The sequence below is a fragment of the Uranotaenia lowii genome, chromosome 2 (assembly GCF_029784155.1).
Source record: "Uranotaenia lowii strain MFRU-FL chromosome 2, ASM2978415v1, whole genome shotgun sequence".
In the NCBI taxonomy this organism is placed as follows: Eukaryota; Metazoa; Arthropoda; class Insecta; order Diptera; family Culicidae; genus Uranotaenia; species Uranotaenia lowii.
This window is the reverse complement of record NC_073692.1, coordinates 101,039,672-101,065,444: the sequence shown is the minus strand read 5'-3', so window position 1 is coordinate 101,065,444 and position 25,773 is coordinate 101,039,672. Positions and strand designations below refer to the sequence as shown.

The following is a 25,773-nucleotide window of genomic DNA, read 5'->3' as shown; positions in this document are numbered from 1 at the left end:
TTGTTGAAATGTATGATTTATATTGAAATTTCAACCCAGAACAATTTGAAGTTAACATTAAAATAAATATTTATAATAGAAACAGAAGGAATACAAAGATAATAATTTTAAAAATCCAAAAACATCAAAAATATAAAAAATTACAAATGTGATAAAAACTAAAATAATGCAAACATAAAATAACATTTACAAAATCTACTGAATTCAGAAAAATTATCAAAATTATTTAAATTACATGAATGACAATAACTCCACAAAATGACAAAAAGTCTTAAATGACAATAAATCATTCCACAAATTGACAAAAAGCAGACGAGGTAAATCTAAATAAAGGTCTAAATTAGAGATGTACCGAATATTCGGTCGGCCGAAATCAAAGTTTCTATCTTTTGTTTTTTCCAGGACCCAGTATTTCAAAGGCGACCAAATATTCAAAACTTAAAGTTTTAAAGTATTAAACGAGCGCTTAAAAATTTATTAACGTTTATTATATTTATACTACTTTAAATAAACTTTTTTGAATCTTTCTTTTTTTTAATCAAAGTAGCAACTTTAGGGCTAAGTTTTAAAGCGCAACGTCAATTAAATTAGCATTTGCTTTGTGCTTCAATATTCATAGCAAATTTTCAAATTCCTTTTTTTTATTTTTATCAGTAACCCATTTCCCAACCTGTACTTTGTCAGTATAAGCTTTCAATGATGAATTAAAAATGTTGTTTTATGAATATTTAAAGTTATTACTGTGAAATGAAATTTTTTAAGCCTTTTCATATGATAACTGGAAGAATTGGAATGTGAAAAATGATTTTATCCCAATTTAGATCACTGGCACTCTTGAAATAAAATTGTTTTTCTTTTTTGTATATATGTGATTAAGTTTTAATTTCAATAATGTGTTTCGAATGAATTCTCTCAAGTTCAAAATGGAATTTCTTTTCCTCATCAAAATTTTGCAAATTAAATCCTGTTTAAATATTTCTTCAAATTGAAAATATTACAGCGGAATTTTTTAAATCAAGACTTCAATTGAAAATGAAGAAAAGGAATAAAAATTAAGACGATTGATAAATAACAATCATAAACATTCTGCTGAACAATTTTAAATCATGATTAATTTCTTACCTGATCTGGAATTTATTTCAGAATTCCAATTCTAATTTAGTTACTTTTCAAATCTGGGTTAAAATTAATGTATTTTATTTCTGTGATTCTTATTTTCAAAGCTTTGATTTCCGGTTTTATTCGACATTTAAATTCTGGGGTTTTGAAATTATTGATGTTTTATTTGTAAACTTGGCTGCTTATATTTTTATGTATAGTTCAGAATGAGGAACATAAATTTAAATAAATTATTGATGACCGGGAATAGCATTGATCCAAAACTTAGATTCTCATTTATTCTGTGTTATGAACATAAATAAGGAAATGGTCTTACAAATCAATTCGAATTCCATGGACGTGTCCTTCGCAAGGGCCTGGTTTTGACAAGCTCAGAAATAAAGAAAACTGGGAAAAAATTATCACGAAATGAAAAAAAAAACGAATTAAATTTAAGACTGTGTCACACCTCACACATATTGATAACAAAATTGCTAAACTTTTTTTTGCAGAATCGCCCAAGATGCAGAAAAGTTTCGAACTAACGGTTTTGTTAAAGAAAAACATTCTACTATAAAATGAGGCATAGTACATTAGACTGAGTCGATCTGGGATCATTTTTGAATTTCTCAAACACTGGGGTCTAAAAAACCTCGTGTGGGTTTTTGAACTCATCCATTTTTTGCATAATTTTTAAGTTACGTTTACATGAGTAAATTTGAACTTTCAGGTTTGTAAGGGAAAATTGTATATTTTGTTCTGAAAAATCAACATCATTTTTGTGTCTTCTGTGAAACTGAGCCTGCTAATGGTTTTTGTGCCAATTTATGGATTCTCTAAAGAAAATTTTCCCCTTAACAATTTCATCGAAGTGATTAGTTGTTGAATAGAAGAATGTCATTTGGCATTGAAAATCAATCAATTCAACTGACATCACAAAGACATCCTCCTATTCAACACCAGGTAACTTTTTTTGCATAATATGGTTCGGAATAACAGTCTTCGCGTAAATTGTTCCGCGGAAAATTTTCTTTTAAGAATTCAAAAATTGGCACGAAAACCATGAGCAGGCTCGATATCACAGAAGATACAAAAATTATGTTAATTTTTCAGCACAAAATATTCAATTTTCACAAATAAAAAATGACCCCATATAAACCAGCGTGACGTATAACATGGCTTATTCAATGATTTGCTCCTAACTTCAAGGCTTTTCAACATTTATAGAAATACTGTATTTCCCATTACTGTGAATAATACATATTTCCACAAATTGGCAATCAACCGAAATAATTTTAAATCTATCGTTCTTAAGATATTGGCAGAAATTTGTTGAGTTTTCGAGATTTTTAGGCTGTACACTGCCCTTCAAAGCAAGATTTTCCCTTGTGGAAAAACGAGCAAGCGAGAAAAACGCGATTGAAATGTTGATCTGTTTTTCGGATTTTCGTTAAATTTATGGCTCTTCCGCACCTTTCATGGATATTGTTTTTGTAGTTGGTCAATTTACATTGGAATCTATACTTACTTTTTGATTTTTTTCCTCCTTTTTCCAGCAAAAAAGTGAAAATGACCCAAAAGTCACATGGGACATTCTTGCGTAGAACGGCAGTACAACAGTTTATAAAATTTGTACTCTATGCTAAACAAAGATAAAAAGAAGTGTGTTTGGTAGAAAATTGGATAATTTTACAAATATACACCGGGGTAAGTGGGGACGGTTTTTTGCATAGTTCAACTTTAAAAAATCATTAAAAAATCAACAGTGGGTCAATTTTGATAAAATCGCGTTCAATGTGATGCAGAACATGTGATGCAGAGATGAGCTTGATAGATGCAAAGTGAAAAAAGTTATCAAGTAAATTGTTATGGACTACTGGTGTCTTCACTTACCCCGCTTTATGGGTTAAGTAGTGACGGTAGATTTTCCCTTTGATTTCTCAGGAAATTTTCAACAAATTTGTGTTTTTTTGGTTGAATACGTTAATTTATTGCTCAAACCGTCCGAAATTTTGAAAAAAGTTCATGGTACTATTAAAAAGGCATCTTTCAATGATTATTGTGTGTAATCCGATATTATCGAAAATATATAGGTACTTATTTTAGAAAAAAAACAACTACGTTTACTAATTTTTTATGATCTGAATGCTAAATAATGCCTAATTGTATTGAATGAAGGGGAGAAAATTGAAAAAATGTGTAAACATCAAGTATATATAAAGCCGTCCCCACTTACCCCAGGTAGGGTTTGGGAACAAAATTTTAGATTTTTGCAAATAAACCCTTTTTTCTCAATTTTTAACCGTCGTTTCCTTCCTAAATGGTTGTTCCGAATGTAAGGATTGTTTCAAAGTAGAGTTTTTCGCCAAGAGCCAGCTACTTTACGAGAAATTTGCGATTGAAAAAGATGCACATCACTTCAACATCGTAGTTAAAAATATAAAACTTACAAAAACTCACCGTAAACATCCGCAATTGTCTGAACCATATCTCTTTTACAGTTCTTGGATAGATTACAAGTTAATTTAACATTCTGCATTGAAGGTTTGAAAAAAAGTTCACAGTATTTTTTTAATAGCCACCGTCCCCACTTACCCCGGTGTACTTCATGTCCAATTTTTGAGGTTTCATTGATAAATAAAAAAAAATATATTAAGGTTAAAAAAACCATGTTTTTCGTCCGTAGAATCTGTCATAGGTATATATATATATTTTTTTTAACGAGTATCATTTACCAAGCCAAAAATGAACTTGAAATTAACTTGGATATGATTTTTTGTTACTTGTGATAGGAGACACCGAAAGCTGTAACAGCACCACATCTCCCCTTCATAAAAAAAAAGATCCGAAATTGAAAGCTTACATAAATAGGAGTTAATTTCGAAGAAAACGAAAACTACTCAACTTCCTTAATCATATATCAATTTAATTCATATACCTTCCATCTAGATTTCTTTCCCATCGATTTTGTTTGTACCTATTGATTGGTAGCGGATAATTGTTGTTTATAACTAGCTCTCAAGCCGGCTGTCGTTTTTTTTTTAATTTATATGCTGTTACTTTAGGTTTGACTTTATTGTGGTTTCTTGTTTTGAGTGTTTAAACACATTACTTTATGGCATTTTTCGGTAGTTGTTTTTCTCGCTCTTTCTTGTTTTTTTCAGAGTTGTTGCTGTTTCAATATATTTGATTCGATCGTATCTACGTTTAATCTGCTTGTTTAGTATAGACTGCGCTTTAGTTAAGTTTTTTCTTTTGTTTTTAATGAAAACATTAAAATAAGATATACATATCTTTTCACATCTTAACCATTGGTTTTGTGTTTTTTTAATTGTTTACTTCTTTGTTTGTTTTTATTATTTTTGCTGGGAAAAGAATAACAACCATTCATCCTATGTATATAGAAAACATTTTTTTTTTTCATCTTCTGATCGCTACACGAATTTGTAAGTTGTGTTTTTTTCTCCTCATTTTTGATATCACTCTTAGTTATGTTTATATATGCAACATTGGTTTGGGGTTTCTGTTCTTCTTGCGACGTTTTTTATTTGGTTGACTGCGTGAAAGCTTTTCGCCAGTTTCGTGTGCTATGGCCTGTCCCTCGATTGAGGGGCTTTTCAAATAAGAAAGTTTGCCTAATATGCCTGATTGCTGCTGCTCTCTCGAGTGAGTGAAATGGAATGGATGATGGATGAGGGGTTCTTCTTCAGGCTAATTTAAACTGCTGTAATCTCTCTCTCTTTTCTTAAAACTGTATACAAAGAGTCCATTTCGATTGACACACTGAATAACATTTGCTTACACTCAAGATAAAGAGCACAAAATTCGACTTGACAATGATAATTGTTTGATGCCGGGTTGTTCGCATCCGTTAGTGATTTTTGATGGTTATTTTTTGTTGACGGTGGATTTTATTTAAATTTTTTTTTCTTTGTACAGCTATATATATTTTTAATTAATATCTATGACGAATGGAGAAAAATGTTTGACCAAATGTACACAATTTGCAACGATGACATTTTTACTTAAATTCTACAAGAGATAACCTACTCTATAGATGTGTGTGTATTTATACTTTGATTTTTTCTTCATTGTTAGTTTCATAACTGTAATATCTGTACATAGCAGCATTGTATTGTATAAGTTGAGTTTTCTTTAGTTAAAAAAAATCGGAAAAAATCCCACAGTTGCTCCGGATAAAACCTCACAACCGGGAATAGAAAATCGATAGAATTTCAAATATCATTTAATTAGATTTTAAATATGTAAAAAAGCAAGTTCAACTGGATAGTATACTTCAAATTTTTAAACCGGAATCGGCTTTCAGGTTGCAATTTTCAAAATAATCATTTCGAACAATTGTAAAATGCAGTTTGACTAGATGGACTAGATTCAGATGCTGCGTTTAAAATTCGTTACTTTCAAAAGCATTTCAATACAATATATTTATCTATGGAAAATTAAAAAAAATATGAGAACAATTAGAGGTTTTGACAAAATTGTACAATACGGAAAAACTTTTTTCTCAATAGAATTGTAAACTATTTTCAAATGTTTAACTACAAGATTTGAGAGAGTTTTTTCATTCGTAATACCTACTAACGATAAATTTTTCTGCTGACATCCCTAGCGTAATAATCGTTACACAATGACAGACAAATGTCATTCGAGTTTTTTTTTCTCTTTTAAAATATCACGTTGTTTTCTGTTTTCTCACTTGAATTTGCGTTTGTTTCATTTTACTTTAAACTTATTTCCTCTTTTTTTTTTGTTTTGGTTTGCGAATGAATAATGCCTGTTTGTTGACCATATCTACAGCATGTAGATGAATGCTACAGTGTCATTTTTTTTAATCGGCAACATTTGTTTCTTTTTCCAGTTTAATTACACTTTTTGAGACGCCCGAGTTTTTGTTTGTTTGTTTACACATTACTGTACAAGATGATTTTTCGTTTGTTTTTTTTTCAGGAATGATTGGGGATTTTTGCATTTTATTTTAAAGGTGAAAAAATGAGCCTGATTGCTAAACAATTAAAGTTTGCTCCACTTTGTTGGAAACAAACTCTTGATTTGGATTTTTCATTTTGTTCATTCCATAATTTTGGAAAGCTCGCTGTTCAAAATTTATGTGCGTATCTTCAATTGGTGATGATTGAATTTGATTGTAAATATTTTGAAAAAAAAAAACGAGAAATTTAGAAGAAATCCTTACACTGAGAAAGCAAGAAAGATCTTAATACACATCCCAGCTAGTTTGATTTTCACAACAGCTATATTTGAATTTGTTTTGTTTAATATTCTTTTAAATGTACAACGAAGTTTATATGATTGATGAAATTTGTAGTGCTGGCTGACAAAAGTGGCTCAAATTTTGGATGAACGTATCACTTGGGGACTTTACTTAAGTAAGAAATAAAATTAAAATAAAGCTGCAAATTATGATACAAAAAAAAATCTATCTCCACTTAATAGTGATCAATCGTTGCTGATTTCCCTTTTTGTCGAGGGTTGTTCCATGCTCAAGTACATATGTATGTTGTAAGGGGGCATGAACAGCATTTTAGCTGATTTATTTCTCAAAGGCAACCTTCAGAACGAGAAAATGGCTTCGAGAATCGACCAACAGTTGGCTCCCGGCCAAATTGCAGAGGAGCCCGCTGTGCTACCATGAAAATCGTTAAATGGAAAATGTATTCTGTCTGGTCAAGTATATTGGGGTCATACGGGGAACGATAACCGTTTTATTCAATTCAATGAAATATCTAGAACAACACTGAGCCTATGAATGGAACAAAATTGGAATTAGCTTGAAAATTACGAATTAAGTGATTCGAGCTCATCACAAATTCTTTTTTTTGGTTTTCCAAAAAACATTCAAAGTTAACATTGCTTTTTTGCTGGTATTTTGGTAAACATTACCAAACCTTATGTTTTACAGAACTATAACCTTTTCGGTAAAAATATCCAAAATTCATGGATGCCTATAACTTGTCTCGCCGAACTGACCAAAGAGACACTTCTGAATGATGTATCACATGAACTGACTCCGATCCAGTCTTCCTAATCCACAGAATAAATGGTTGAATTCATATCTCGTAGGACGAATTGCAGTATTTATAGGAAACGTTTCTCTCCTCATGCTTAATCCGTCTCCACTTACGTTCCGGAATCTCGATTTCTAGCGCCCATGATGACACCGGCGATATAGTTCCTCATTTGCGATCCAGTTTCCAGGCAACCAAGCGCGGATGATATTCCACAGACAGCGATTTACAAATACGTGCAGTTTTCGCGTCGTTACCGCATATGTGCACCAAGTTTCGCACCCGTACAACAATACGGATTTGACGTTAGAGTTAAAGATTCGAATTTTCGTTCGTAGAGATATCTCACGTGAGCGCCAGATGTTCCGGAGACTCACAAATGCAAATCGAGCTTTTCTGATCCGGATTTCGATGTCTTTCTCGGTTCCACCATCAGGCGTTATCTGGCTACCAAGATATTGGAAACACTCCACTTTCTCAACCTGTTGCCCAGCTACCATGAAACTGGAGGAATTTGCTGTGTTGATCTCCATCGACTTGGTCTTTCCGACATTGACTTTGAGACCTGCTGCCTTGGAGCTTTCGGTGAGGTGGAGAGTTTGCTCTGCATATCCGGTTGTGTTTGAGCGAGCAAAACAATATCGTCAGCCAGGTCAAGGTCGGTCAGTTGCTCAATTGTTGAAGGATTCCACGGCAATCCTCGGTTCGGTGTCAGAATCTCATCCATTAAGTTTAGAAAAAGTAGCGGTGATAAGATACATCCCTGTGGCCGCTTCTATTTTAGCCAGCGAGGGCGCTTCCGAGTTGACGTCATTTATGCGACTTACATACTGTTGGCGCTTCGAGCTGCGGGTTCTGTTGGCCATCGGTATTCGTGACTCGGGAAGAGTTTTTCGAAGTGCTCAGTCCATCGTTTGAGCTGATCTGTTCGATCGGTCAACAAGTGACCTGCTCGGTCTTTTAGCGGCATTCTAGCATTAGTCCTTGCATCACTAAGGCGGCGAGAAATGTCGTAAAGTAATCGGATATCTCCATTGGCGGCGGCTCTTTCTCCCTCTTCGGCTAGGGAGTTTGTCCAGGCTCTCTTGTCTCGTCTACAAGCTCGTTTAACTGCCTTTTCCAGCTCCGCATATCGTAAGCGGGCAGCTGCTTTGGCTGACCCAGTACATGCCTGCTCAATTCCGACTTTCGTTTTTCTCCGATCATCGACCATCCAAGTTTCATCCGACATCCATTCACTTCTTCTTCCACTAACTTTACCGTGAGTACCATGGCTCGTCGTGATAAAGGCCTTCTTGATTCCACACCACCGTTCTTCGACTGTTCCGTCTTCGGCAAATCCGAGGCTCGGGATTCTAGCTGTTCAACGTATGCCCTTTTCACCTCACCCCACTGATGACATGTTCTGCGAAGTTATTTGGTAATGATAAATATGTTTACATATGCAAATTTTTGTGATGTTCTGCCAAGTGGTTTCTGAGATAGCCCCCGATGAAGAAATTTTTCGGCTTTAACACGTTCGTCGCCACGCTCATTTCGGTAGTTTTACTAGCGGGGCCCAAAGAAATTTTCAGAGAGAGAAGGCAAAGAGGGAGAACTCTCATATTTGAAACGTGTGGCGAAGCTAAGCGGTAAACTCAAGTAAAAGAGCGTCACACGCTTTTTGATGTGACGGGACCCCCCAGGAAATACACCCGTCACCCGAATATGGGTGCCGTGGCGACGAACGTGTTAATTTTTGGGCAACACGTGTATACTCTAAACCACCTTTTTTCAAATCAAGGCAATTTTTGATTACGTTGGAAACTTGGTAGGCTGTGGCCGTCGATGAAGGTTGTGTTTTTTTCGGCTGGAAATTTTTCAAGAATCTTGAAACCTAAACAGTTTAACAGTTTAATTTGTGCCTAATAGTTACGAAATGTGAAGATGAAAAGGAATTGAAAACCCGTTGAGTCCATCACGAACAACACGCTGCCGAGGATAAGAAGTGTGTGAAGTCACCACCGGCTGACGATAGATTTTGGTGAGATTAGTTTATGTTGAAACTTTTCAATCCTATTTGCCAAGTGGGATTTCCCATATTGTACCCTTCCAGACCCCTTATGCACCTAAAGAGTTTGTTTAGCTGTTTCAGTTCTTCCCTACGATGATTACATTGACTTGTCGCGATGTGCAATATGGTACCACACTGATTTTCAAAAGTAACACTTGAAATGAGAACTGAATTCAGATACTTATGGCGTATTTTTTTTTATTCCGGATTTGGCTCTGGAACTGTCAGAATAAAAAAACGATTTTCGGGTTTCGAGTTATTCCATACGTAGGTGTGCGTGAGAACGAGCGCAATGTTTACATGCAGCTGTCATTTTGTTCTCCCTTCTAGATTTCTTCATTCAGTTCTTCACATCCGGATTGCCTTTTTCGTGACCGGATTGCACTGGACAGCAGATAGTACAATTTTGCTTGGCTGAGAGGTTCAAAATCGCGGCAATCATCATTTTCCCGGTCATTATTTCAACTGTTTTGCTTTCAGCCCAAAACAGCTGTTTAATGTTTTGACAACAACGTTGAGAGTATTGGTGAACTTCGAGCGAACCTAGGTTACCTCTCGAGCAATAAATGAGCACGATGACAGCAGTTAGAGCGAACCTAGGTTGCCTCTAGCTTGCCTCCAGGTGAAAAAAAATACGGTATTATTTTAGCATCATGTGATGGTTATGATTATCAGTTGTACCTCTTGTATCAGCCAAAGCCAGATGTGTGTTGTCTCCCCATGCTATGCTATCAAGGCAATTTTTGATTACGTTTACTGTTTCCTGAAGCTTGACCTTTTCATTTGATCGAAGTTATAACAAATTTAGCCGTTTGCCCTCCATTATCACCCCACCACCGTTTTTGCGTAATGGCACGATTCCAGATCCAACTTAAACAGAGTAAATACTTTGTGGGACCCATCGAAGAGCTTTGCAGAGAAAACGGTCGCATTTGGAGGCAGTCTTCTTTGTATTTTTAGCCATTCATCCTGTGTCAATCGTTACTAGACATTAATTTTTTTCAAATTTTTTCTCCTTGTTTATCTCCGGGAAATACAGGCGAGACTTGTGAACGAAAAGCTTCTGGGTGGAAACCAGCCAGGTGACGTTCGTTTTCCGCTGTCCATTACGAAATTTTAAAGAATATCTCTCAACAAGCAGTCCAAATATTTGGCGAACGAATTTACCACCGTATTTTCTTTATTTTACCGGTGGGCAGCTTCTCTACCTTGTAGAAATGAGTCAGGCCTATTTATAAGTCTGCTGGACGAACCAGGCAATAAAATGACTTTATTATCACTTACTCATTGATATTTTCGGATTGAGCTTGAAAAAACCTCTCACATTCCTCTCACTTCATGGAATCAACAATCTTCTCTTTTATACAAATTTTAGCTTGCGTTTTGTTCCTCAAGGACTTATTAAATGATTTACCATGTGAACTTTAATCGAATTTGTTGATTTCCAGCTGTTTTTGGGTCTCCCACTGGGACTTTCCTGGATTTTTCTCGATCCAGCCCAAAAAATTTTGTCAATGAACTTCAATATTGGACGCTATCTCAAAAACCACTTGACAGATTGTCATATTGTGCACGTACACATTACATTACTAGGTACCTTCACTGAAAATTTCCATCCATGCATTCAAAAGTTATTCACGAAACAAAGTGTTGCATTTTTTTTCGAATACACTCCTTAAAGGGTGATACGGTCAATATTTGGTCGATATCAACTTGACGTATTTCTTTCAATTTTGCATTTCAAAAACCTGAAAACCCCTCATTTTGAAGGTGTGTGTGTGTGTAGAATGTTGCTCCCATGATGGAATCTAGATATGGTGGTCTCACTTTGGCAAAAAGTAGACGAGGGTTGGATGCGGAGGAGGGGGCGAAACGCAGCCGAAATTTGACAGCTGGCTGTTTGGCTGGCTGGGATGCCAGGTGCTGTGATTTTTTGTAAAACACGAAGTTTTGCCAATCATCAAGATATTGCTTAGACAAAGATTTCGTCTTGATTTTTGCAAATATAATTCATAGAATCGAAACAAAATCTTCCGGCTGAGCTCCGGGCTGGTAAGCAAAGCTGGAAGAGGTTGGACCTATAAACGACGGTGCCAGCTTTGTCGGTAGCGATGAGTAACATTGATTTTGCATTACTTATGACAAATTTATGCTTATTCAACACTTTTTTTTCAAGAGCTATCTAGAAGCAGCAGAAAGTCATCGAATCGGATGGTAACATGGCGAGGCTTTACATTCCATCGTCCGAGAAGCGGCTGGCCCTCCTGCAGGAACATCCGGTCTTCAACGAGATAAAGAAGCGCCTGAGCATGACGATAAGTTCGATGAGTGGGTTGGGGAATCAGTTCGATTCACTGCCGACTGTTGATTGTCCGGAAAGGATTGAGCCCCTGAAAGATTCCTGCGGGTGATGCTGTCCAATTGCTAGTCATCCTTGAGTGCAGTAATAAGCTCCAGCTCAGCGCTGCTCGTGGGTGGTGGTGAAGGTAGATTAACTGAATATGTTAATATTAAAAAAAGGCTTAAGCAGTATTCACATGGTGCAACATTTATTTGAAAATAAAATCTCGAATCATAAAATCGTTTATCATTTAATCGTGAAAATTATCAATAGCAGAATTTCTAGCATTCTTTTAGCAGAACCGATTTATTTTTATTTTCATCCAACAGTTTTCGATTGGAGGGAAACAAAATAGCTCTTTGGATAAGGTAACAAGAATAAGGGGCAAGCAACATCCGGTTTAGGGTTTTGGTTGTTTGTTTCACCCTTTAAGATCCTTTCTATCATAACGGTCAATGAAAAGTTTTTCTTTTTCGGAACATACGGAAAGACCGAACTGTATTGTAATTTTATTAAAAAAAGTGTTTAGAATACTATTTCATTCATTGAATATACTCATATTATAGCTTTATTTCCGAAAACTCAATTTAAATATAATAAAATAAAGTAAACCCCAGTACGGTTTGAAATCTTTTGATCTTCCGTGAGATCACCATCCTTGATGCATCATGGTTGCTCCCAGGGCGTGTACAGCTTCGGGTGTGTTCTTATACCAATACACGGAATCGTCCATCTTGTGACAGGCAATCGTAATCGTAGGCATGGTAGGCGAACAATTCGCTGTCAAAAAGCGCACCGTCTCCACCCCCCACCAATGAGAAACTTTTGATACCCCTCGCCTACTTTTTCTCAATATGCAACCACCTGTAGCTGTAGGCACGCTGGTTGCTCCTATTTTGATTTTGGAATTCACTCTTAAGTTGTCAAAATGCCGTCCAAGGAAGAAGAGCAGCGTATCAAAATTTTGCTCGCGCATCGCGAAAATCTGAGCTACTCGCACGCAAAGCTGGCAAAATCGCTAAAAGTTGCCAAATCAACCGTTAACAATGTAATAAAAGTGTTTGGGGAACGTTTGTTGGCAGCCAGGAAGTCTGGATCGGGGGAATCGAAATCCGGAAGCCGCTGAGACGACAAAGAGAGTTGCCGGTAGTTTCAAGCGAAACCCTAACCTCTCTCTCCGAGATGCCTCAAATGAGCTGGGTGTATCGTCTACAACCGTGCATCGAGCCAAAAAACGAGCCGGACTATCGACTTACAAGAAGGTAGTGACTCCAATTCGCGCTGATAAACAAAATACGACGGCCAAAGCGCGATCCCGGAGGCTGTACACGACGATGCTGACGAAGTTTGACTGCGTGGTAATGGACGACGAAACCTACGTCAAAGCCGACTACAAGCAGCTTCCGGGACAGGAGTTTTATACGGCAAAAGGAAAGTGAAAGGTAGCAGATATTTTCAAGCACATGAAACTGTCAAAGTTCTTGAAGAAATATCTGGTTTGGCGAGCCATCTGTACCTGTGGCTTGAAAAGCAGTATTTTTATAGCTTCCGGGACTGTCAACCAAGAAATTTACGTGAAAGAGTGTTTGAATAAACGTCTGCTGCCTTTCCTGAAGAAACACGGTTATTCCGCACTGTTTTGGCCGGATTTGGCATCTTGCCATTACGGTAAAAAGGCCATGGAGTGGTACGCGCCAACAACGTGCAGGTCCCAAGGACAAGAACCCTCCCAATAAGCCAGAGCTCCGCCCAATTGATAAAAATCTTGGTTATTGTCAAGCAGAACCTAAAGAAGACCAAAAAAACTGCTAAGGACGAGCAGCAGTTCAAGGCAAACTGGCTTTCTGCGGCGAAGAAGGTGGACAAGGTGGCTGTACAAAATCTGATGGCAGGGGTTAAGCGTAAGGCCCGGCAATTCGGATTTGGAAAAGCGGAAGCCTAACTGAATATTTTTCCTGAATTTTATACTAATTAAACTTGAAAAAGAGAATTAATTTGATTTTTTAAATAAACGATTTCACCGATTTAAACGCGATTTCCCTTGACCAAATTTTGACCGTATCACCCTCTACAAGCCTTACATTTGACAATACACTAAGGTTTTTTTTTAACACGGTAAAAATTTCGTCGTTAACGTAAAGGACTTGGAATATTTTCGCTCGAAAAACGTGTTGATTCGCGAGAGCCGTGTAGAAGAATCATATCCATGGCAAAAAACCGCGTAAAAAGATGCCGTGTTTGAAAAACTGAGCAAAATCAAACCGCGTTAAAAAAGACCTTAGTATGCATACCCCAAAATCGAAAAAATAAATTGAGAATTTTTTAAATGTAGCTCAGAAATTGATATCGATATTGACTCAGAATCCAGTTTGGATTAAATTCAAGTTAAATTTGAATTCAACTACGAATACTAAGAAAATTCCCCGTGTCGTCCATCGAAAATAGTGCCACCCGGGATGCAGCTTGTGTTGCACACCAAATCCTAATAGCTGCCTGTTGAAAAGAGGCGTCAAAATTTCACATTTGATTCGATTTTGAAACAAAAAAAAAAACAGTTTTAACCAAGAAAACAACATCAACACGTACAAGTGAACACTTTACGATGATGCAAGATTATGTGTTCACCGAAAACGAACGCCTTCTGTTAGGAACGATATTTCAAAAATATTGCTATCGGATAAGTTCGGACAATGTACAAAAATCATAAAAGCGTACGGAACAATTTTTTTGTGTTGACACACACAATTTAACCACATCAAGGAACCCCATCAATATTGATCGATGATTTTGTCCGATTTCATTTCTTTTCTTTTAGGTGAAATTTTAGGTGTTTTTTTACATGTTTTAGAATATTAACACAAAAAACGTGAAATAAACTTTCCTTTTTCGAAGATTTTGACATTCTCTAATCAGACTATTGCGTTCCAATTACCTCTCTCAACCGCGGCGAAGAACAACTACCACACGTTGGTTTTTTCGTTATCTTTTTCAGTTTTTTATTCTGTGACTTTTCCAAATTGCGCCTGATTACAATGTTTTTTATGTCTCGAAACAAACATTCACAATTTCACTCGGATGAAAAAAAATCGACTATAAAAACTGTTGATTTGCTAGTTACTATCTTACAAAAAATAAACTACCATCATGGTCAGTTCAACAAAAAAAAGACACTGCAAAGTTGATTGATTGGCTAGAATTATGTTATTTATGTATGGAGCTCACTTGCCCTACTACACAGTTTTGATTTGATCTTGTGTAAAATAATTACTCGGTTCCTCGAACATGCTTGGGATAGTAAAACTTAAAAAACAATACTTTTACTTTTGCTTATAGATTTAAAATGTAACTTGCTTCCATGATATGCGGTAATAACTAGGGTTTCAATTTACTAAACCGCAATGCGGGTGCGGGAGAAAATCAGCCTAGGGATACAAATTTATACAATACTAGGTAGTGATTATCCAAAGCATTCGAAACAAATCATTAACAAAAACATTGTTGTTGTTGTTGTTTGCAGAGCAATTGCAGTAACCTAGTGTTTGTTTTTGACGATTCGTTTATACTGTTGTGTAGTTTTTCTCCTTATTTTTGCATTATTCATTGTTGAATTTTTCTTTTAAAATAATTATCCTCATTTGATCATACACATTATCTGCTAGAACTATTTTACGCTTACCGTTTACGTTGATTGATTTCCATTTATGTGTATGTATCTATGTATATGCAAGGCAAAACAACAGCAATTGATTGCCTGTTCGATGGGTTCAATGGGAGAGATGATGTGCTGCGGTGGTGATAAATCAAACAGGGAAAAAAAATCTTGTGATGCTTCATGGCCTGCTACCAATGATTTCCTACATTCAGTCATTTGCGTTTTCTTATTTTCATCTGTTGTCTTGTGGCAGCAACCTGATTCTCCTGAAATGCTCCCAAGGATAGCACCGGTGAACGTCCTACGGTCTAGATACTTTCCGGGACTCCTGTCTGCCTGCCTCCACAACTGGCTGTGAACCAGTTTCCAAATGCATCAATTCTAGGGCACTATAATAGTCATAGTGGATATAAGAGGGAACATGTAGACCGGAACCGGAACTCCGCCTTCATGCTAATAGACACAACACAACCGAGTGGTGCTCGTACGAACACACTAAATCACACACACGAACCCACACAATCTAACACGTACATGCTTCAGCAGATGGAAATATTGCAGCAAAGTAAAGTAAAAATGATAAATTTCTACAGAAAAATTGAACTCCGGCCGTTGTGAGTTGTTCTGTGTGTGCAGCTTGAAGATAGTATCAATGGTAGTTATGCTTGCTAGTTTCCGTTTTCTTCGTCTCAATTTGGTTTTCCGTGAATGAACTGCTGCTGCTGCTGTACCACGTCAGGCAACGTTTCGTTTTCCTTCAACGTTCGTTCTCAAGGTAAGGAGGCTATCAGCGGGGCAGTTTTTCGGCAGGTGCCCGATGAAGGTGTTGTTGTAGTTGTAGTTGTTGGGAAAAACGGTTCTGCCGTCGACCGCCGCCACCGCCAGGAAATTACATGCTATCCGGCAGGGTATCGTTGTGGTTGAATCGAAGCGTCTCCTCGAAGATTAATCGCTTCAGCGTCTCCTTTGGCAAGTCGTCCAGCTCCATGGCGATGCGGAATGGTTCCTCGGCGACGGGCTGAAGGCGGAAGGTAATGTGGGGGAGAAGGATGAAGAAAATAATTAATGCATTGAAATCGGTCTTATCATTTTCCGAAGTAAAAAAAAATAGCGCACGTGAGATACGCAAGTGAATTTTCGTTAGGTGGACGGAATAAATCTCGTTTCTAATCAAAATATGATTCAAAAGAACAATTTAAGTTTTTTCTTGAATATAACAGAATTACAGACTCATTAATGCTGCGTTCTAGCAGACAAAGTTTTAGATGTGCTTCATTAAAAAGAGTGTAAATGTAAATTATTATTATCCGTTGCTTTCACGGATAAAAAAACTCTGCAGGTTGTTATCAAAATTCGAATGGTTGGCTCTTCCATATCACAGATTTTTCGTTCAACTCATACTTTCGCTTAATCAACATCGAGAACTACAAGCAAACTAGCGTTTATGTGAAGTTGATTTGGCTGTAAAGGATTTCTCAACTGCTTATCGCTAGAATAATAGAATAATCAGCTTGGCTATTTTTTCCTAGTCTACATTTTACAATCTGATAGATAGTTTTCAAATTTAACTGATGCTTGAGATCTCGAATATTGTACAGCCAACATTTATTTCTTAGATGAACAAGTAACATTTTCTCTTGAATCAGAAAATAAAAAAAAACAGTTGAAGGAGGTATTTGTAGTGCTTTGGCGAAAATTTTGGCCAACAGGAAAGGTAAATTGATTAATTTTTAAAGATTTTCTTTCTGATATGTACATCCACTTAGACATTGCATCAGCAGACAAACGCTATTTCCCGAGGAACTTATTCGGAAGGTGCATAAAAAAAAACAAATGAAACCTCAATTTAATCAACCTAAGTTTTAATATATTTCGAATATTGACATCATAGCCCAGATGAGATCATAGTCCTAATTTTAACGAATCCTTTAATTTTTGTTCAGGGCCAAGGCCAACTTCCCCCAGTTAGCCTCGAATTTGTTTTCAGATCACGAAATGATTCGTTCTGGCTGCAGCCTAATGTGTCCTAGACACTTTTGGATGCCACGGGTAAAACAGCAGTAACAATCAGGAATATTCGTTTGAATTTAAAAAAAAATGAAAATATTTTCCACCTTCAAATAGAAAATAATAAAAGATTTTACCAGCCTCATTTTATCCTTATTTATACTCGAATCTACAATTTTCTACATTCGAAAAGAACAGAAGTTATGATTAAAACAGCCACTCTATTGGATTTCATCCATTGCTAAATTAGCCATAATCCGTTTTATGGCAACGGATAATTTTCTGGTTGACCTAATCGAATTTTCGGGTCAGAACCAAACAACCATATTTATCTTCATGTAGACGCGTAATTTAGTTGATAAATCTTTATATTTTTCTCCGTGTTGTATTCAATTTTACAGATGTGTTTTCGAAAATCACAAAAACAACCAAAAGTTAAGTGTGTTTTTAAATGCATGCTTTCGAAGTTCCGTTCAGGATAAACAACGGGGTCCATTTGGAAATGTTATTCAATCATTTGAATGCACTTTTAATACTCAGTTTAGAATATGGAAGGATGAAATGCAAATTTTTTGTGTATTTAATAAATCTCGATAGCGCGAAATTTTTTTTATCTTCTAGTAAGCTTGCGTAGATATTCCGTAGTTCATGTTAAAACATGAAGTATTAAAAAACAAAGTTATTCGCACGTTAAGACAAGTTATTGTCAATAAATAATATCATAACTCACGAACAATTTTGTTTTTTAACACTACATGTAGTAACAATTCATAACGACGGAATATCAACGCATTTCTCTTAGTCAAATAAGTAATGAACAATGATTTCAATGATTTATTTTAAACTCAGGTTGCCAGGTTCCTCGGATTCATCCGGGTTGGTCCAGATATCCAAAACAAAATTAGGGAGTCCGGTTCAGCCCGGTTTCCCGGATTACATTGAACAAAGAACGATTTTTTTCAGGATGTATTCGCTTTATTTGCCAAACTATACCAAAATAAAACAAATGTTGCAATTTTTTTATTTATGCATAAAAAACGAAATTTAAGTTTTTATAACAATAATCATAAAAGGTTTATTGAAAGCCTTAAATACAATTTAAAATCTTCTGATAAGTTTGAATTTAAAAAAATTGTTTTCAGGTTTCATTTCTTGGTTTTTGGTGAGTAATTCTTGGGTTGTGTTCAAATTTTGACCGAATATGGCCCGGGTTTTTGGTCGACAATTTCGAAACCAAATGCCCTGATATTTAGATGCTTCTAGATGAAATTGCCCGGATTTGTTCGGCCGCATATGTGCTGAAATAATTCTGGCAACCGTATTTTTAACCTTTTAAGCATGCGACAAATACGACATGCTCTTCTCCTTTCTGATTGCTTCATAAAACAGCTCTGTTTCGATGGGACTAATAATGACATTATATGACCCAAGTAGTAGGTCTAACTAACGCTGAAATCAATCAAAACTTCCATTCAAAAAAAAAAGCTTCACAAATGACATTTTTGAATGCCTTATGAGCTCATACATTATGGGATTTGTACGTAAAACAGAAAAAAATGAAAGACAATTTTGAACAACCATTTGGACTAACTTAAAGCAGACTGTTGCGCAAATATTTGCAAAGAAATCGTTTTTTTTTTTTTTTTTGAAAATAGCATTGCCATTATTGAGATTTAAAACACTCTTCACAATTTCTTCATAATTCATCACATGTGTTACTCTGCTCCATCAACTTTAATGGATTTGAGATTTGTCGCCCTCTGCTTACCAACAATGGAGTACCGTTTGCGTCGTCGAAATCAGTCTTTCTGTATAGCAATTTTCAAGATAATTTTTGAAAAACGAAGCTAACATGTGAAAATTTTTTGAAAAACTCTATTAGTTGAATTAAAAGTTATGCGTAGTGGTACAATATTTTTGACTTGAACTGAAAAGTGCGATTTTTATAGAATACTAGCAGACCCGGTAAACTTCGTCTTACCATTTTTAACTTGGCATCCATTTTCCACTGTTTCTTTGCTGTTTACCTTGAAAAAAGCATCAAATGTTGAGTTTTTAACAGTTTCACTTCCGTGAACATGTCCTAGTTTTTTTTACAATTCCCTCCTTTCCATTTACTCAAATTGTCCCGCTTAATTCTAGCGGAATCAAACCTAAGAACTTTAACTCAATTCTATGGGTCTTTGCTTTAATTATCATAAAATTACCTCAAATATCACATGCATCTTACATTTAAACTTTTTTTTTTACTTTTCTTTAATTTGGATGTTTTGCTTAATGGTATCAGCTCTCAGCTTCTCGTTGCAAAATCGCTTTTTTCAGCACTCAACGTAACCATCAAACTTAGAAAGCCTCTAGCTAAATCCACGTTTTTGTAACTTGTTCCATGTATAACGTTGATAATATCTTTGTTTCATTTATTGAATACCATTTAATTGATTTACTCCGCTTTGTTCGAGTTCACTTTAATCCTTTTATGCATGACCTTTTTAAATGCGAATTTCAGTTATTGATTCAGTGAAATAATATTTTAATTCGAATAACAAATATAAAAGTTACAACCCATCGAAGATGAAAAATTATTTTTGAAATTCTTAGTTCATTTCTATACGATTTTGCTAATTTCTTCAAAACTTTGTTGATTGCGTGCAGGAAGGTGTTTGTGATTGATTGAGAATAAAAAAAAATTGTTCAATTTTCAAACTTTAAGAAATAACAGCGGTTTTCCAAAAAAAAAAAATTATAAATTTGATTTTTGCAGTTTTTCCGCATACTTTGTTCGATATCTCACACATACATTAAAATATCGTGATAGAAATACCATGGGCTATTTTCTTTTAATATATAAAATATTTTTTGAGACAACATCACTCAAAAATCTCCACGCGTTTTCGAGATGTTTGGATTTTGGTTAATGTTGTTTTTGAACAACACTATGCATTAAATGATTAAGGTTTAAATCGAATTCAAAAGTTTCTCATTATTTGGAATTTAGATTTTATTAAGAATTTTTATTACCGGGACAATTTTTGGAGTATTTGCCCAATATTCTGCCTAACGCAGCACTTTCAGCTTCCGATTAGCTTTGGATGGTGTATTTTTTAGAATTGAAAAAATAAAAAACATAAGAGAAATTTTTTTTACTAACTATTTTCAAGCAGCATTTTGTTCACCATGCTCACCTATCGAAGCAAAAAGTGCTAATTAAATTCCTTCGAATTTTAACCCAATTAATCAAGCAAACGATTGGTTTTGAAAGGAGGTAAAAAATCTGTTTAGATTTTTTGTTATTCAACTGAATCACAGTATTTTTTTTTATCCTAAAGGACATATATGCCCAATTCAGCGCATTGTTTTTGAAAATTCTAACTGAAGCATTGGGGTGTTCCGAATTCAAAATTCCCTGAATAGTGTTGGAGGTGATATCATTTAAGATTATGTGATATTTTCAAAATTCAATAGCATTTAATTGAAAAGCAGATTTAAAAAAAAAATAAAAATATCGAAAAGAATTTATCTGTTAAGGCTACGATGACTTCATGAGTTCATTCTATTTTCTAGAAATTTTCATATAAACATATCTCGAAACCTTATAAAAAATATTTATTGTAAATTGCTATTTAAAAAAAACACCTGGGCAAGTGCAAATGGATATCATCACAGTTCAACTTTCATATTATTTTAAAAAAGAAATGTCAGAGTATACATTTGTCCGATTTATTGGTGCATGTGAAAACACATAGGTCTTTTTCAGATGCGTCAGTATAAAGACTTTAAATTGAATTTGTTTCTTGTTCCTGTTTGTCTTTTTAATCAACTTTCATTCTGTATCTGCAGTTTTTCTTTAGAGTAAAATTCTACTTGGTACTTCTATTTCACTGAATACTGTTTAACCAAAAGACTTTATTAACAAAAATTTTTATTAGTTTTGAATATTTGCTTCATATCCAACACTTGGAATACTCTTTTTGACCATTTTGGAGTTACAATTCTCAAAAGGTAGATGTTTTATGGCTAAAAGGTGCTTTGGCACTTGATTCACCGTGTGAAATGAAAGAAGTTAATATTACTTTCAACATTTTCTTTCAGGTAATATTAACATCTTATAAAAAACACTTTGCTTCTGCTTCTGCTTCTGGAATATCAATCACATCAATTAACAAAAAAGCGGATCTAAAGTCTATTCTATGTAGCCAAAATATGCAAAACAAAAACACACTTTCATGTTAAGTACGCACTTGAATTGTGTGTAAACCAATAGTGAACCTGTATACAGTTTTTCGGTGAATGATTCTAAAAAAAAAAGTTGAGTTGGGCCCAACCATTGTTTAATGAAGAAATAGTTTATACATTTTTTGTAAATATTGAACGTTTGTATTTATGAGCCGTTTCAAATAAAGAATTCACAAAAAAAAAAACGTTTGTATTTGGTCTGGTGTACATTTTTAACTGAAAATTCTTCCGAAAAATGCATATCCTCACTCACTTTTTGTTATGAAAAAATGGTTTATTTTATTAATAAGTTTCACATATGCTTGTAAAAAATCAAAAAGTTCTTTGCAACTTTCTTTTTTCAAACGTCCACGAAGAATCATTATATCATATGCATCATTATGAAACTATATTTTTGAGATAACAATTGCTGCTTTAATTAACACGAAATCAAAATAGTTTGAATTTTAAAAATCGTTTATCCATATAATATTCTGATTCGATCGGCAAAATATCAAACTGGGTTACATCTAGACCTCATTCATTAATATGTGCTGTACAAATGAGCTGGGAATAAAAAAAAATCACATCTAGGCTTCATAGCGCCACCACATGTTTGGAATTATGCTTGGTTGAGAAATGCGCGCCCAAATATTCCAACTAATCCAGTATGCTACGCCATGGTTACTATACTTTTTCGACGTTTGCTCGCGACGCCTCGGCCATGGAAACGAAAAACAAACGGCCCGGCGCCCAAGGGAAAGAAAATCTCGGAAAATGAAAGCCATGACTTTTATTTGATTCAAAAAACTATAAATTTAATTATTACGAACAATTGATGGGACTTTGTGTTGTTTTTATTCGATATAAACCGATTCGCATGCCCACAGAATATTCTAAAAATAATTTCATTAGAATCAGTTCAGTAATTTCGGAGGAGTAGTACTACAAACACCGTTACAAGAGAATTTTATATAATAGATTTGAAGGATCATGGTAATAATATGTTTTCACTCCACCAATCAGTCTGAGATATTGCGGTATGAATGGTACAAGTCCAAAATGTACGATTTGCTGAGCTCACAGATATTGTCAAATTTTGTAAGATAATTGTTGTTCGTTGATCCATCATTCGAAGAAAATATGAACGAAAAATAGTATCAGTGTAAAATTTTATGAATGTTCAATGTTCAACTTTCAGTGTGCAGATGTACTTTTAAAAAGCATTCTATAAACTTTTTCACACTCAGAAAAAGTCATAAGTCAAAAGTTTTCGTGGGTGAAAGTTTCCGACTCGAATATCCGTCGGATTCGATTATCCATTCCGAAAAAAAAATTGGGGGGAACGTAGAAATTCAAATCCATGAAAAGGATCGGAAGAGTGAAAAAAAATCGCAATGGTAATGTAAATTAACTTTTCCCAACTAAAGTGTTAAAAAGACCCAATTTATCATGAACTTTCAATGAAATTTAAGGAAATAGCATCACAGAATTTTTGGGTAAAATCACAGAAAGTCAGAATTTTTTTTCTCAAAAATACAGAACTATTTTCGGCAACCTTGCTGGGAAGACAGTGATTTCCAAAAAATATATTTTTCTCACTTGAAGAGTTTTCGCTGAGTTTTAGCTTCATAAATCCATTTTAAACTGAAGTGATGACGAAAAGAAGAATCAGTTCGAACAAAAAAGAGTTTTTCTAGAAAATAGTTTAAACTTTTTTTCGAATCAAAGGAAGTCCTCCAGAATTTTCGTTTGTTATAAAAAAGGGAAACAAACGATGTCTCTGATTATAAGAAAGATAAGACATTTTAAATCGATAAAAAAAATTATAGAAGTATGATCAAGATTTAGTTGTACAGGTACCTGTTAAATTTTGGCGGATATTATTCACCTTGTATTTAAAGAAAATTTTGTCAAATTTCTGTTTTCTTTAAAAACATGAAATCGTTTTATTTTCCTTTTTTCGTCAAAAATATGTTGTTCTAAAAATGACGTAATGCTCTGCTAACAATTAAAACTAATATTATTTTGAGTGCGGCCGCAAAGATTCCACATTCAATTTGGACCGTTGCTCCAAAAGGTTGCTCACCCCTGGTCTAAATTATTGAATACTAGCTGATACCGTACGAACTCCATTTCGCTATCAATTTTAAATACGATAGATACATAATTTTTAAACTTTTTTAAATTTGATTTAGGTATCCAGGATATAATTTGAAACTTCGGATGAAAAAACGCTAAAATTTGTTCGGAGATTGTCACATTTTTTCGTTTTTCTTGAAAATTATGTTCTTAGAGCAAGTCCAATAGTGTTGGGAAAAAGTGGCAGGAATTTTGACAGCTGTAGCACAGATGGGAATTTTTCTATCGCGAAAAATAGAACAAAAATGTTGGCTGTCCATCGGTGTGATAGAAAACGAAGGAATAAAATCGAAGCTACCAGCGATGCCAAGTGAATTTGCTTTCCAGTATTTTTACTAATTTTTCGGTCTCTGCATCAATGTTATTAATAAATGAATATCACAATATCGTGAAGTTATTCAACTATCTGGCATCTCTGCGTTTCAGAAAAGTGATGGTGCACGCAATTGGCTAGGGCAGGGGTTTTCAGATCGTGCTCTGCGGAGCACTTGGTGCTCCGCGAAGCTTTTGAAAGTGCTCCGCGACGTTCGCAACGTAAATCATATACCAACTTTGAAAAACTCTGATATTTTTTCATCGTTTAATTTTTATCGAAACGTGAGAAAAAAAATCACAAGGCATATAGTTCGAACGAATAAAATTTGTTTACTTTGTTTTTACTGGCGGCTGAATCCCTGCAGGGATGTTGGCAAAGAATGGTGGATTGTCAAAATGCACTGCTTTGATAGAACAACGTAGTGTTGCAGAATTGAGTGTGCAAAACACTCAATGAAATGAAAAGACTGTTCTTTTGCCGTACTTGGCGAGCTCCCGATTGGAAAAGCTGGAGAAGCGCATATTTACTATTGCTGAAAACTTATTAAAACCTTGTATTCAAGAAATCGTCCGTATCATGGTTGATAATAAACAGTGGAATTGGTAAATTCGATTCTCATGTCTAACAACACGGTTTTAGGCGAATTTGTGACATGGCTGGAGATGATGAAAGCGATTGAGAACTTCAAAATTCAACATGCAGCTTGACGAATCCACAGATTTAGCAGGACTAGCAATTCTGATGATATTTGTTCGCTATCAAGGTTCTTAATGTTTCGAAGAAGATTTGCTCCTTTGCAAATCGTTGCCAACTTCCACGTCGTGGGCTGAAATTTTCAAGCTAAATAATTGATGATTATGTTACGGACGTCAAAGAAAAGACCAAAAGTTGCGGTAGTAGTCATTACTTCCTTCATCGACATGCACTCGCTATGACGAAACTATCATCATATTTGAAGGAAGTCTTGGACGAAAGCATAAAAATAATCAACTTTATTAAGGCTCGACCGAAAAATTCAGGGTTATTCAAGGCATTATGCGAAGAGATGGTAAGCCAACATTCCACGCTACTACTTTATACCGAAGATCGCTGGTTATCTCGTAGGAAAACGTTGTCTCGCCTGTTTGAATTAAAAATGACTTCAGTCTTTCAATGTAAAGGAATAACAATCTTCGATTAAAACGACAAAATCATGGCTATCAAGAGAAAAATCAAATTCTAGGCAGAATCGCTCAAAAAGCGCAACCTGGACAGCTTTCCGAATTTAAGAAGCATTCAATCAGAAATAACCTTGAAGTTATCATCCGAAAACTTCCAAGAATTATGACAATCACAACACTTTTCGTTGATAAATTTATTTTTGTATTCCTTGGTGTAAACTTGACTAACAGGCCCACGTGTCTAATGAAGTCATTTACAATTACAATGTTTTGTCGCAGGATTTGTTGAACAGCTTCTAGCAAAATTCTCCGAAGAATATCATAAAATAATAAAAAGATTGAAGACTTTAAATGCGCAGATCAGTCTATTTTTATGTCAAAGAAACCAGAATCATTACCATCGCAAGAATATGAATGGTTGATAGATATGACATCGGATTGAAAGCTTCAGGAAAGATTCGTATTCAAAAAGTCCTTAGAGGAGTATTGGTGTCAACTGAAAAATAAATTTGAAATTTTGTCCGATAAAGCAAAACTTATTCTTCTGCCGTTTTCAACAACTTATCTGTGTATGTGAGTCTGGATTTTCCACATAAATATATCGCAACGAAGACAAAATACGCAAAATACCGATCCCGACTTAACGCGGAACCAGTGTAGCCATTCATTACTGATTTTATTGACTACGATGACAAGACACATCTTATTTAAACGATAAGTTTTCAAAACTCGGGTTTTTTATTCTTTC

The 25,773-nt window shown here is 35.0% G+C and overlaps 1 protein-coding gene across 1 annotated transcript in view; it reads right to left on the bottom strand.

The window, feature by feature from the left end:
- Nucleotides 1–4,003: 4,003 nt before the first annotated feature.
- Nucleotides 4,004–25,773, bottom strand: part of LOC129746125 (mitogen-activated protein kinase 1-like) — a 330,696-nt gene continuing 308,926 nt past the window's right edge. The window contains exon 8 of the mRNA XM_055739613.1: nt 4,004–16,206. Within this exon, the coding sequence (XP_055595588.1) occupies nt 16,078–16,206 (129 nt within the window). The 3' untranslated portion in view covers nt 4,004–16,077. The remainder of the gene's footprint in view (nt 16,207–25,773) is intronic.